Genomic DNA, 14,268 nt, shown 5'->3' on the forward strand with positions numbered 1-14,268 from the left:
GGGTGCAGTGGCTCACACCTGTAATCCCAGCACTTTGGGAGGTGGGCGGATCACCTGAGGTCAGGAGTTCGTGACCAGCCTGGTCAACATGGCGAAACCCCCTCTCTACTAAAAATACAAAAATTAGCTGGGTGTGGTGGTGGGCGCCTGTAACCCCAGCTACTCAGGAGGCTGAGGCACAAGAATCGCTTGAACCCAGGAGGCGAAGGTTGCAGTGAGCCAAGATTGTGCCATTGCACTCCAGTTTGGGTGACACAGTGAGACTCTGTCTCAAAAAAAAAAAAGAAAAAGAAAAAGAAACAGACAGCAATAATGTTTGCAGCCTCAAAGACGCCAAATGTCTAAGACAGAAAGCCAATTTACAGACAAAGGTAATGATAGAACATAAAAATTGCCCAGCCATTATACCCCAGCCACCAAGTCTCATCCCTCCTCTGCTGAGAACTCCCCATGGCTCCCACCTCACCTGGGGTCCAAAGTCAAAGTCCCTTGCACAGCCCACACGACCCTGTACATTCTACTCTTACTGTCCCCCTCCAGCTCTCTGTTCCTGCCTCAGGGCCTTTGCACAAACCCTTCCCACTCTTTCCCCCCACAAACAGGCCTCGATCGATCCCTCTCTCATCTCCTTGAGGTTTTTGCTCAAAGGCACCTGCTCATCCAGGCCTTCCTGACCCACCTCCCGCATCTCAAGCAGCCCCCACCCTCCCATCCCCCTTCCCTGTCTTCTTGTCCCTACAGCACTTGTCACTGACAGGTAATCTACTTGATCAGGCTTCTGGTCTCTCTCCGCCACTATATCCCAAGAGGGGGATCTTTTGTCTCCATAAGACCAGGGCCCAACCCACAGGGCAGCTCTTTCACCTGGGGGCAGTCAGGACAGGTCCCCCGGGGAGAGGATACGTGAGCTTCTGAACGCACCCTTGTCGCAAAGACCCCCCGCCAACTGGGGGCGAGGCTTTTCAGCCCCAGGGAGTCTGATATCCCCCTCCCAGGCTGTGACTCTCACAATCCCCAGTGGCCACGGAAATGGATCCCCCAGCGCCTGGGGCCTGTCCCCTCCCCCGTCTGCCCACCAGCTGGTTCTGTCCCCAGCCCCCACTCCCTCCATTCAATCACCCATCCATCCCCAGCGCGGTCCAGACCGTGATGGGAGAGCCTGAAGCAGAAGGTGGGGGAGCGTCCACAGCTGTCCCCCTTCCCCCCCCCCCCGACAGCTGGGCACTGGACCCTGGAGGGGGAAGGGCACGGGAAACTCCTCGAGGGGTTTCAAACGCCACCAAGGAGCCCATCTCTGTCCCCAAATCTCAGAGTCTGGAGCCTCCCTGCCCCAAACCAGGCACTGAGGAAGGAACAGAAAGTCCGGCCCACCCCGATCTCCGAGAGCGCGGGGACAGTGAGGGGCCAAGAGAGGCGGACGGGGAGCCCAGGGAGTTCAGGGGGCGCCCGTCATCCGCATCCCCACGCCACCTCCTCCGCGAAGCCCTCCGGACACACCCCCGCGCGTCACGGAGGCAGAACGGCAGCCGCCATCGCGCTCCCAGCCCCGACGCGACTCCCATCTGGGACCCCCGCGGCCCTCCCCGCCTTCTCCCGCTCCCAGCCCCGGCCGGAGGAAGCTGGCGGGACCCGGGCCGAGGCGGAAAGGGGTTGAATTGGGGGCGCCCGGGCGGGGAGGGTCGCACCGCCCCGGGGCGGAGCCGGGCCACGTGGGGGAGGTGGAGGGGGCCCCGCGGCCACACTACCTGTTGATCTTGTGCGCGAAGGCGCGGCGCTCGGAGGCCGCCATGGTCCTCGCGTCCCGCCGCCGCCGCCCCGGGCCCCGGCCCCGCCGCCGCCGCCGCCTCCCGGTTCTGGGCAGCCGGGGCGGGGCGGGGCCGGCGCGGGGGCGGGGCCCTTCCGGGTGGCCCGGGCCGCTCCGTGCTGCCCCTGCAGGCCAGAGAGGTCGCCTGGAGTCCTGGGGGCCGGGGAAACTGAGGCTGGGGACGGAGAGGAGGCCCCGGGATCCAGGCTGGGCGGGCCCCAGACTCCCGGGCTGGGGGGACGCCCTTTCCACCCTAGGAGAAGGGTTGGGGAAACTGAGGCTGAGGAGGGAAGTTAGGGAGAGGAGGCGCTGGGACCCAGACTGGGGGTGACCCAGACTCCCGGGCTGGCGGGGGCGCTCTTTCCACCCTGGGAGCTGGGCTGGAGAAACTGAGCCTGAGGCGGGAGGGAGGGAAGGGAGGCGCTGAAACCCGGGCTAGGTGGACCCCAGGCTCCCGGGGTTTAGTGGGGTGGTCTTCCCACCCCAGGAGCAGGGCTGGGGAAACTGAAGCTCAGGAGGGAGGGAGGGAGGGGAGGCGCTGGGACCCAGGCTGGGTAGGCCCCAGATTTCCGGGGTTTGGGGAGCGCTCTTTCTGCCCTCTGACTCCTGGCTGGAAAACAATAACGATGTTCATATATCTAATAATCATACCTGTAAGTATAATCGTGGCCGTGCATGGTGGCTCACGCCTGTAATCCCAGCACTTTGGGGGGCCAAGGCAGGAGGATTGTTTGAGCCCAGGAGTTGGAGACCAGCCTGGGCAACATAATGAGACCCCGTGTCCACAAAAAATGCAAAAATTAACCAGGCATGGTGGTGTGTGCCTGTAATCTCAGCTACTTGGGAGGCTGAGGGAGGAGGATTGCTTGAGCCTGGGAGGTCAAGGCTGCAGTGAGCTGTGATTGTGCCATTTCAATCCAGCCTGGGTGACAGAGCGAGACCCTGTCTCAAAAAGTGTAATTGCTAAGATGTCATTGAGCCTGGCCCTGCAGTTCACACATGCAGAAGAAATTATTGTTTTCCTCCTTTTACAGATGAGTAAACTGAGGCACAGAGGTGTTCGGGTGCTTGCTCAGTGTGACTCACAGGGGTCTCCAGCGCCTGCATTGTCCGTGCTCCCAGTCTACAGCATGGGAGTCAGAGGAGCCTGGCTAGGCACTGGGGTGCTCGGAGATGTGCCCCAGGTCCAGGTGGTGGGACCTGAGTGAGCCAGTTTGGGAGTCTAGACTTTCGGGGCCGCCTCTACCAAGAGGAAGAGGTGGGGATGTCTTGGTTAATCTATGGTCTCAAATCTCTCCCCACTGGCCTCTCTCCCAGCACTGCTGCAGCGTTTTTAGAGAATTCTCCAGCCGACACTCCCCTCTGGAGGAGCTCACCCCTTTCTCACCTGCATGCCTCTGCACAGGCAGGTCCTTCCTTCTGAACAGCCCTTCTTTCCCTGGTCAGCAAATGCCCCAGGGAGAATTTGAGGTTGAATCAGACAAGGCCGTGGCTCTGCCTCAGGGCCTTTGCACGTGCTGTTCTCATTCCCATCTATGGGTTGCTGGCATTTTATCCTCTATTATTTATTTATTTATTTATTTATTTTGAGGTGGCATTTCACTCTTGTTGCCCAGACTGGAGTGCAATGGCACAATCTCGGCTCACTGCAACCTCTGCCTCCCAGGTTCAAGCGATTCTCCTGCCTCAGCCTCCCGAGTAGCTGGGATTACAGGCACCCACCATCACACCTGGCTAATTTTTTGTATTTTTAGTAGAGACAGGGTTTCACCATGTTGGCCAGGCTGGTCTGGAGCTCCTGACCTCAGGTGATCCACCCGCCTCGGCCTCCCAAAGTGCCGGGATTACAGGAATGAGCCACCATGCCCACCCTGAGTCACCATGCGCCCCCGAGACACAGTTTCTTGCCTTGCTGCCCAATGAATCCATGTCAGACCTTGAACCCACAGGAAAGAGGCCTGGATTGTAGGGGAACCCCCAAACCCTGCCAGTCAGACCCAGGATAGCATCCTGCTAGTCAGGCCGCAGTAGGGCTGCTCACAGCCTGGCATGTGACATGTGCACACAGCCCACGTGCCTGCCCAGAGTGGTCCAGCCACTTTGGCCAGGTGGAGCTCCGCCCATCACTCCCCGCCATGCCCCACCAAGTGTCCCCGCCTTGCCTCTCAGGCTGCTGGGAGCTGGGCTGGGCAGGAAATATGCAGATGAGCGAAGATTTGCACATTTCTAGTTCCAGTCCAGCCCCCTTTATATCCGGTCTCCCAGCTTCCTTTCTCATCCTCCCCCCAGCTTGTTCCTGCATCAGTGGCCAGGAAGAGCCTGGGAACACCTGCATCACATCAGTTCCCTCCTCTGTTCAGAACCTTCCATGGCTCCCACCTCACTCAGGGTAAAAGCCAAAGTCCTCCCACAACCCGCCGGGCACAGTGGCTCACTGTCATCCTGGCACTTTGGGAGGCCGAGGCGGGTGGATCATTTGAGGTCAGGAGCTGCAGACCAGCCTGGCCAACATGGCGAAACCCCGTCTCTACTAAAAATACAAAAAATAGCCGGGCGTGGTGGTGGGAGCCTGTAATCCCAGCTACTCGGGAGGCTGAGGCATGAGGATCGTTTGAACCCAGGAGGTGGAGGTTGCGGTGAGCTGAGATTGCGCCACTGCACTCCAGCCTGGGCGAGAGTGAGACCCTGTCTCAAAACAACAACAACAAAACAACCAACAAACAAAACCAAAGTCCTCCCACAACCCACAAGGCCCAGCATGATCAACCCTGTCACCTCCCCAGCTTGCCTCTTCCTTTTCTTTCCCTCATTCACTCCACTCCAGCTGCCCCTGCCTCCCGGATGCTTCTCTAAACACCAGGACACAGCTCCACTCAAGGACCTTTGCATGTTCTGTTCCCTTTCCCACATATGGGTGTTGCCAGTAGCCCCCTTTTACAGATAAGGAAACTGAAGAACACCCAGAGAGGGGACTCGCCCTAATGTAGCCTAGTGAATCAGTGTCAGATCCAAGATTTGACTCCAGGGAGTCTGACCCCAAAGCGGTTGTCTCTAAAGTCTCACTGGGTCTCCATCAGACCTGGCTGTGTGACCCAGGATAAATTGCTCAACTTCTCTGAGCCCCAGTTTCCTTGTTTGCTCCCTGAGAGTTCGTGGTTGGTCACAGCTTGAGACCCAGACATCAGGAGGTAGGTTGAGCCATGGAGCAGCAAACTTCAGGGCCTTGTCAGGGCCCATTCCCTGTTGAAGCCCAAGGGGGTTTTGAGCTCAGCGACTCCACGTCCTGCCTTGGTGGAAATGCTGCTTCAGAGATTGCTCCAATCAAAGGCCCTACCCCAGATGCCTCGAGCCCAGTACCCGCCCCGGTGCCTGCCAGACCTGACTGGTGAGGCTATTTCTCTCCAGAGCACCAGCAGCCCTGACTCAGCTGGGTGTGGCTGGGGTGCCCCTGACAGCTGATCAAACAGAGGCTGAGCGTGGTGGCGGGGACTTTGGCCTCCTCTGCTCTACTGCGTGGAGAACACGTTGCGGACATGAGGCTGGAGCTGGTGGACCAGGGAGGAGGGGCTGTACTGGTCCAGGTTAGGGATGATAGGCCTGGATGGGGTGAGGATACAGGGGAGGCGAGAAGTCGGTGCGCTCCGAGCAGATGGACTCACTGGTGGCTGGAAAGTGAGTCCATCTGCATGTTAGAGTAAGAGAGGAGTCAAAAATCGTCTCCTTCACCCACGCTGCTGCCCAATGCTGCTCCCTCCACGTGGAATGCTGTCCATCCACTCCTCGTCCGCCTGCACCCTTCTTTGTCCCTTATATCTCAGCTTGGACATCCCTGCCTTTGCCCGCTGCCTCCGCCATGGAGGCCCCAATCACGCCCCAGTTGCTGGGTTACCTTTCTCTGTGGGGTTCCCAGCACCTGACATTTAGTAGGAGCTCCATAAATATTGACTTTTTGGTTTTGCTCTTTTTTTTTTTTTTTTTGAGACAGGGTCTCACTCTGTTGCCCAGGCTGGAGTGCAGTGGCTCCAATACGGCTCACTGCAGCCTCCTCCTCCCAGGCTCAAGCAACCTTCATACCTCAGTCCCCAACTCTGGGACTACAGGCATGCACCACTATGGCCAGCGAATTTTTCTGATTTTTTTTGTAGAGACAGGGGTCTCACTATGTTGCCCAGGCTGGTCTCAAACTCTTGGCCTCAAGAGATGCTGCCAACTTGGCCTCCCACAGTGCTGGGATTACAGACGTGCCCTCTTTTGTTTTCCTGATCTGCTGCTCAGAGCTTGTCCCCGACCTCGCTGTTGGAATCACTGTAGCATCATAATATGCTTCTGTATCTTTCTGTGCTGGGTGCAGCTGCCTCCAGACCTTTGCACAGGCCATCCCCTCTGCCCAGAACATGGTTCCCCGACTCCTTACCTTAACAAACTTTTTTTTTTTTGGAGACAGAGTTTTGCTCCTGTTGCCCAGGCTGGAGTGCAATGGCGTGATCTCGGCTCACTGCAACCTCCGCCTCCCAGGTTCAAGCAATTCTCCTGCCTCAGCCTCCCAAGTAGCTGGGATTACAGGCATGCGACACCACGCTCGACTAATTTTGCATTTTTAGTAGAGATGGGGTTTCTCCATGTTGGTCACGCTGGTCTTGAACTCCTGACCTCAGCTGATCCGCCCGCCTTGGCCTCCCAAAGTGCTGGGATTACAGGCGTGAGCCACTGCGCCCTGCCACCTAAACAAACTTCTATTCATTCTTCAGGTCTGATGCCTCTTGGAAGCCTTCCGTGACCACCTCCCTCCCCTGTGGAAGCTGGGTCAGGGGCTCCTCTGGGCTCCCATCCTCTCCAGCCCCTGGGTCTCCCCATCGCAGTCCTGATCACCTTCAGAATAACTGTCTGGTTCTGTGGTGTCTGCTCCTCCCATTCCAATGTCAGCTCCATGAGGACAGAAATTTTTCTTTTCCTTTTCTCCTTTCCATGACAGGGTCTTGCTCTGTCGCCCAGGCTGGAGTGTAGTGATGCAATCATAGCTCACTGAGATCTTGATCTCCTGAGCTCAGGCAATCCTCCTGCCTCAGCCTCCTGAGTAGCTGGGACCACAGGTGAATGCCACCATGCCCAGCTAGTTTTTAAATTGTTTGTAGAGATGGGGTCTCACTACATTGCCCAGGCTTTTTGTTGTTGTTGTTGGAGACAGGGTCTTGCTCTGTCAAACAGGCTGGAGTGCCATGACATGATCATAGCTTACTGCAATCTCCAACTCCTGTACTCAAGCGATCCTCCCACCTCAGCCTCCCAAAGTGCTGGGATTGCAGGCGTGAGCCACCACCGTTCCTGGCCTCTCTGCCTTATTCACTGCTGTATCCCCAACACCCAGGACGCAGCTGTGCATACTATAGGTGCTCAATAAGAGAATGAGTGAGCCAGAGTAGTACAGGGTCTCACTGGCCAGAGGACCTCAGTGCCTCTCTGTCCCTTGGTGTCCGCTGTTGATACCATCAATGTGGCAAGAGCAACCAGTCCCACAGCAGGGAGGTTCCTTGTGGAGAGGGAGTCTGCCTGGGCCTCCCAAACTGAGAGGTGTCCGGGGTGATGGTGAAGAGGGAGGTTGAGTGAGGCTGCCCACTGGCCCCTGGTGCCTGTGGTGGAAATGGTGGGCCCAGCCAGCCTAGGACACTTGCCCCATCCTGCCTATAGGCAGAGGACCCTGCTGCTACGTGGAGAATTGAGGAGCAAGAGCATGCAAGGCACATCCATGCAACAGGCATCCGCGGAGCATCTACCATCTGCAGGCGCTGACTCACCCCGGGAGGTGGAATCATCATCCCGGGTCACCATCCTACAGGTGCAGGAAACTGAGGCTGAGAGAGGAGCAGTCACCAGCCTCAAATCATACAACACTGGTGTGCCAGGCACGGTGGCTCACGCCTGTAATCCCAGCACTTTGGGAGGCTGAGGTGGATGGATCACTTGAGGTCAGGAGTTCAAAACCAACCTGGCCAACATGTTGAAACCCCTTCTCTACTAAAAATACAAAATTAGCTGGGTGTGGTGGTGTGCGCCTGTAGTCCCAGCTACTCGGGAGGCTGAGGCAGGAGAATGGCTTGAATCTGGGAGGCAGAGGCTGCAGTGAGCTGAGACTGCGCCACTGCCCTCACTTCAGCCTGAGCGACAAAGCAAGATTCCGTCTCAAAAAAAAAAAAAAAAAAAATCACATAACACTGGAGTCATAGGACTCGAACCCACGTCTGTCAACTTCAGGGAACTCTCTCCTGTGGTTTTTCAGATGCATTTCGGCAATTGGTGAATTACTTGAGTGAATGAATGGGTGTCTTGCAGTCAGTGGTGAGCTCAGAGTAGGAACAGGCATGAGCAGGATGTGCAGTCCGGAGAGACGTGGATTGGAGTTCTGGCTTGGCCACACAGCTGGACTGCGTGACCTGGACCTCTCTGGGCCTCAGTTTCCTCATCTGCAAAGTGGGCGCAGCAACCTCAGTGCTCCACTGGCACGGGGCCAGTGAGGTGGCGTCAGGAGAGCACAAAACCGAGGGAGACGCTGGAGTGTTGGATTGTTTTTTCTGCTGTTTCCGGAGCCGGGGAAGGAAGCCAGAAGCCAACACAGGGTGTCCAGGCCTGCCTTTGGGAGTTTAAGTTACAAAGACAAAAGCTGGGCCTAGACAGGTCAGAGGGGCAGGACACAGGCTTCCTGTTTTTCTTTGAACAGATGGCCCAGCCACCAGATGCTTGTCTGTCCGGACACGTGTGCATTGTCCAAGGAACTTGCTTCTTTTTAAAATACTTTATTTTTAGAGATGGTGTCTCACTATGTCACCCAGCCTGGTCTCCGACTCCTGGCCTCATGCGATTCTCCCACCTCAGCTTCCCAAAGTGTTGGGATTACAGGCATGAGCCACTACACCTGGCTGAGGCCACTTTTGTGTAAAATATTTGGAAAAATGTATATATCTGTATTTCCTTGGTTTTCCAGACATTCTCTTCAGACTTCCAAGAAACTGGTGGGACTGGAGGATGAGCAGGAGGGATGCTTTGCTTTTTAACTGACAGATTTATTGCTTAGAGTCGTATAAATGACAGAAGATAGAGCATACAGAGGAGAGTTTCCACCCCCGCCCCCAGCAGTTTCCCCTCTTAACAACTTGCATCCTGCTGAACATTTGTTATAATTGATGACCCAATCTTGATACATCATTATTCATATAGTTTACATTCCGATGCACTGTTCCTGTTGTACATCCTACTGGTTTTTGGCAAGTGCATATGTTTTTTTTTTTGAGATGGAGTTTCGCTCTGTCGCCCAGGCTGGAGTGCAATGGCGCGATCTTGGCTCACTGCAACCTCTGCCTTCTGGGTTCAAGAGATTCTCCTGCCTCAGCCTCCCGAGTAGCTGGGATTACAAGCACCTGCCACCTCGCCCAGCTAATTTTTTTTTGTTTGTTTTGAGACAGACCCTCGCTTTGTCACCCAGGCTAGAGTGTAAATGGCAGGACCTCGGCTCACTACAACCTCTGCCTCCCAGGTTCAAGACATTCTCCTGCCTCAGCCTCCCTAGTAGCTGGGACTACAGGTGTACACCACTACGCCCGGCTAATTTTTTGTATTTTTAGCAGAGACACGGTTTCGGCCGGGCACGGTGGCTCACGCCTGTAATCCCAGCACTTTGGGAGGCCAAGGCGGGTGGATCAAGAGGTCAGGAGATCAAGACCGTCCTGGCTAACATGGTGAAACCCCGTCTCTACTAAAAATACAAAAAAATTAGCTGGGCGTGGTGGCGGGCGCCTGTAGTCCCAGCTACTCGGGAAGCTGAGGCAGGAGAATGGCGTGAACCCAGGAGGCGGAGCTTGCAGTGAGCCGAGATTGCGCCACTGCACTCCAGTCTGGGCGACAGAGCGAGACTCCGCCTCAAAAAAAAAAAGAGACATGGTTTCACCATGTTGGCCAGACTGGTCTTGAACTCCTGACCTCAGGTGATCTGCCCATCTCAGTCTCTCAAAGTGCTGGGATTACAGGTGTGAGCCATTGCACCCAGCCAAATTTTGTATTTTTAGTAGAGACGGGGTTTTGCCATATTGACCAGGCTAGTCTCAAACTCCTGACCTCAAGTGATCTGCCCGCCTTGGCCTCCCAAAGTGCTGGGATTACAGGCATGAGCCACCGTTCCCAGCTATATATATATATTTTTTTGGGGACGGAGTCTCGCTCTGTGGCCCAGGCTGGAGTACAGAGGCACGATCTCAGCTCACTGCAACCTCTGCCTCCTGGGTTCACGCCCTTCTCCTGCCTCAGCCTCCCAAGTAGCTGGGACAACAGGTGCCCGCCACCATGCCCGGCAAATTTTTTTTTTGTATTTTTAGTATAGACGGGGTTTCACTGCATTAGCCAGGAGGATCTCGATCTCCTGACCTCGTGATCCGCCCACCTCAGCCTCCCAAAGTGCTGGGATTACAGGTGTGAGCCACCGCACCCGGCTTTTTTTTTTTTTTTTTGAGATGGCGTCTTGCTCTGTCACCCAAGCTGGAGTGTGGTGGCGCGATCTCGGATCACTGCAACCTCTGTGTCCCAGGTTCAAGCTGTTCTCCTGCCTCAGCCTCCCGAGTAGCTGGGACTAGAGGCATGTGCCACCACGCCCAGCTAATTTTTGTATTTTTAGCAGAGGCGGGGTTTTGCCATGTTGGCCAGACTGGTCTCGAATTCCTGACCTCAGGTAATCTGCCTGCCTCTGCCTCCCAAAGTGCTGGGGTTACAGGCATGAGCCACTGTGCCTGGCCAAGGTGCATATGTCTTGTATCTGGTATTATAGTATCATACAGTATCATATTCACAGTGCACAGTATCATTCGTTGTGCTAAAAATCTGCCAATTCATCTCTCCCTTCCCATAGGCCCTGGGCAATCCTGACCTTTTTTTTTTTTTTTTTTTTCTTTGATACAGAGTCTTGCTCTGTCACCCAGGCTGGAGTGCAATGGCGCGATCTTGGCTCACTACAATCCCGCTTCCTGGTTCCAGCGATTCTCCTGCCTCAGCCTCCCTAGTAGCTGTGATTACAGGCACATGCCACCACGCCTGGCTAATTTTTTTGTATTTTTATTAGAGATGGGGTTTTGCCATTTTGGTCAGGCTGGTCTCGAACTCCTGACCTCAAGTGATCTGCCCGCCTTGGCCTCCCAAAGTGCTGGGATTACAGGTGTGAGCCACCACGCCCGGCCTTTTTTTTTCTTTTTTCTTTTTTTGAGATGGAGTTTTGCTCTTGTTGCCTGGGCTGGAGTGCAGTGGCACGATCTCGGCTCACTGCAACCTCCGCCTTCTGGGTTCAAGCAATTCTCCTGCCTCAGCCTCCCGAGTAGCTAGGATTACAGGTGCCTGCCACTACACCTGGCTAATTTTGTATTTTTAGTAGAGACGGGGTTTCACCATGTTGGCCAGGCTGGTCTCAAACTCCTGACCTCAAGTGATCCACCTGCCTCGCCCTCCCAAAGTGCTGGGCTTTACAGGCATGAGCCACTACACCTGGCCACACCCAGTTAATTTTTAAAATTGGTAGTAGAGATAAGGTCTTGCTATGTTACCCAGGCTGGTCTCCAACTCCTGAGGTCAAGCAATCCTCTCACCTTGGTCTCCCAAAGGGCTGAGATTACAGGCATGAGTCACCTTGCCCAGCCCCTTTCCCCCTTAATAACCTCCACCCAGGTTGGGTGTGGCGGCTCACGCCTGTAATCCCAGCACTTTGGGAGGCCGAGGCGGATGCATCACCTGAGGTTGCGAGTTTGAGACCAGCCTGACCAACGTGGAGAAACCCTGTCTCTACTAAAAATACAAAAATTAGCTGGGCACGGTGGTGTATGCATGTAGTCACAGCTACACAGGAAGCTAAGGCAGGAGAATCGCTTGAACTCAGGAGGCGGAGGTTGCAGTGAGCTGAGACCTCGCCACTGCACTCCAGCCTGGTGACAGAGGGAGACTCTGTCTCTAAAACAAACCAAAACAAAAAACCAAAACACAACAGGTAGCTGGGTGTGGTGGCACATGCCTGTAGTCCCAGCTACTCGGGAGGCTGAGGTAGGAGGATGGCCTGAGCCCAGGAGGCAGAGGTTGCAGTGAGCTGAGATTGTACCACGGCACTCCAGCCTGGGCAACAGAGCGAGACTCCATCTCAAAAAAATAAATAAATAAGAAGAAGGAAATAGAGTCTTGGTGCAAAGTCTAGCTCTGTGTTCAAATCTTAATTTTGTCACTTGCCAGCTGGGAAGCCCAAGTCCTGTGGGGTCCAAGATTTTTTATCTGGTGAATGGGCCTTGCAGGCCCCATCTCACAGAGACAAGGTGTCCTAACGATTGAGTGAAATAAGGCCAGTAAAGGGGCCACCAAAAGATGGAGCTTATTTTATTTATTTATTTATTTTTTTGAGACAGAGTTTCACCATGTTGGCCAGGATGATCTCGATCTTTTGACCATGTGATCTTCCCGCCTCAGCCTCCTGAAGTGCTGAGATTACAGGCGTGAGTCACGGTGCCTGGCCTGTATTTCCTTCTTAGCACAACCTTTCAGAGCAGGTGGCAATGACTTTGATAAAGCTCTGTCTTTTAGATGGACCACATTTTCCTTCCTTCCTTCCTTCCTTCCTTCCTTCTGTCCTTCTTTCCTTCTTTCTTCCTTTCTTTCCTTCTTTCTCTCTTTCTCTCTTTCTTTTCTTGACAGAGTCTTGCCCCATCAGCCAGGCTGGAGTGCAATGGCATGATCTTGGCTCACTGCAACCTCCATCTCCTGGGCTCAAGCAATTCTCCTGCCTCAGCCTCCCGGGTAGCTGGGATTACAGGCATGTGCCACCACTCCCGGTTAATTTTTGTATTTTTAGTAGTGACGGGGTTTCACTATGTTGGCCAGGCTGGTCTCCAACTCCTGACTTCAGGTAATCTGCCTGCCTCGGCCTCCCAAAGTGCTGGGATTATAGGTGCAAGCCACTGAGCCCAACCTATGGACCACATTTTCTTAGCCCAGTAGCTCTGCAAAGAAAAGGAGGTGACATCATGCAGTAGTTAGACACCCAGACACTTGAGTTCAAATCCTGCACCTCAGCTCACAACACCAGCTTTAATAGACTGTTGCTCATACCTATTAGAATGGCTACAATGAAAAATACCAACACCACCAAGTGCTGAGGAGGATTCAGGGAAACTGGACCCTCATACGCTGCTGGTGGGGATGCAAAATGGTACAGCTGCTTTGGAAAATGGTGGTTCTTAAAATGCTTACCATGCAAGCACTGTATGACCCAGCAACCCCACTCTTGGGTAGTGACCTAAGAGAAATGAAAATGGATATTGACATAAAAACCCGTATACGGTCAGGAGTGGTGGCTCACACCTGTAATCCCAACACTTTGGGAGGCTGCGGTGGGTGGATCTCTTGAGACCAGGCGTTCGAGACCAGCCTGGCCAACATGGTGAAACCCTGTCTCTACTAATAATAGAAAAATTAGCTGGGCATGGTGGTGGGTGCCTGTAGTCCCAGCTACTCAGGAGGCTGAGGCACAAGAATAGCTTGAACCCGAGAGGCAGAGGTTGTAGTGAGCTGAGATGGTGCCACTGCACTCCAGCCTGGGTGACAGAGCAAGACTCTGTCTCAACAAACAAGCAAAAAAACCTGTACATGAGCTGGGCTTGGCTACTTGGGAGACTGAAGTGGGAGGATCACTTGAGGCTGAGAGTTCAAGGTTACAGTGAGCTATGATTGCACCACTGCACTCCAACCTGGGGAACATAGCAAGACCTTATCTCTAAAAAATAAACTAATAATTTAAAAGCCTCAGTGTAGTGCTTCGCACCTGTAATCCTAGCACTTTGGGAGGCTAAGGGAGGAGGATCACTTGAGCCTGGAGTTCAAGGCTGCAGTGAGCTATGATCACGTCAACTGCCCTCCAGCCTGGGTGACAGAGCGAGATCCTGTGTCTCAAAAAATAAAAAGTAAAATAGAAGAAAAGGCTGTGCATGAATGTTGATAGCAGCTTTATTCATCATCACCCATGGCTTAAAACAATGGAGTTGTCCCTCAGTGGGTGAATGTAAAACAAACCAGGGTCTTTCCCTACAATGGAATATTCTTCAGCAACAAAAATGAGCAAACTATTGAGACAGGCAAGTACTTGGATGAATCTCAAATGCATTATGCTGCCTGAAAGAGGCCAGACTGAAAAGGCCACATAGTGTATGATTCCAGTTATATAACATTCTCAAAAAGACAAAAGTACAGTGTGAGATAGCAGACAGATGAGGGCCTGCCTAGGGCTCGGGGGAGGGGCTGATGACAGAGGGGCAGCGCCAGGGAGCTTCAGGGGGATGCAGCAGCTCTGTCTGATGGCCCTGGTGGGTCAATGAATCTGGATATGTGTTAAAATTCATAGAACTGTCCACCTTTCTGGGAGGAAATTTTACTGTATTTATACCTAGAGAGAGAGACATTTG

At 54.1% G+C, this 14,268-nt stretch overlaps 1 protein-coding gene across 10 annotated transcripts in view; it reads right to left on the bottom strand.

Moving 5' to 3' along the window:
- DOCK6 (dedicator of cytokinesis 6) overlaps nt 1-1,873 on the bottom strand; it is a 63,695-nt gene extending 61,822 nt beyond the window's left edge. For 8 of the 10 annotated variants that reach the window (XM_063701008.1, XM_063701012.1, XM_055371587.1 and 5 more), the window contains exon 1: nt 1,746-1,870. In XM_063701008.1, coding sequence (XP_063557078.1) covers nt 1,746-1,789 — 44 coding nt within the window. In that variant the 5' untranslated portion in view covers nt 1,790-1,870. Of the gene's footprint in view, nt 1-1,745 lie in introns of all 10 variants that reach the window. The other 2 variants (XM_055371589.1, XM_055371586.1) reach the window with 1 other exon arrangement.
- Nucleotides 1,874-14,268: the final 12,395 nt, after the last annotated feature.

Source organism: Gorilla gorilla, chromosome 20 (genome assembly GCF_029281585.2).
Source record: "Gorilla gorilla gorilla isolate KB3781 chromosome 20, NHGRI_mGorGor1-v2.1_pri, whole genome shotgun sequence".
Taxonomy (NCBI): Eukaryota; Metazoa; Chordata; class Mammalia; order Primates; family Hominidae; genus Gorilla; species Gorilla gorilla.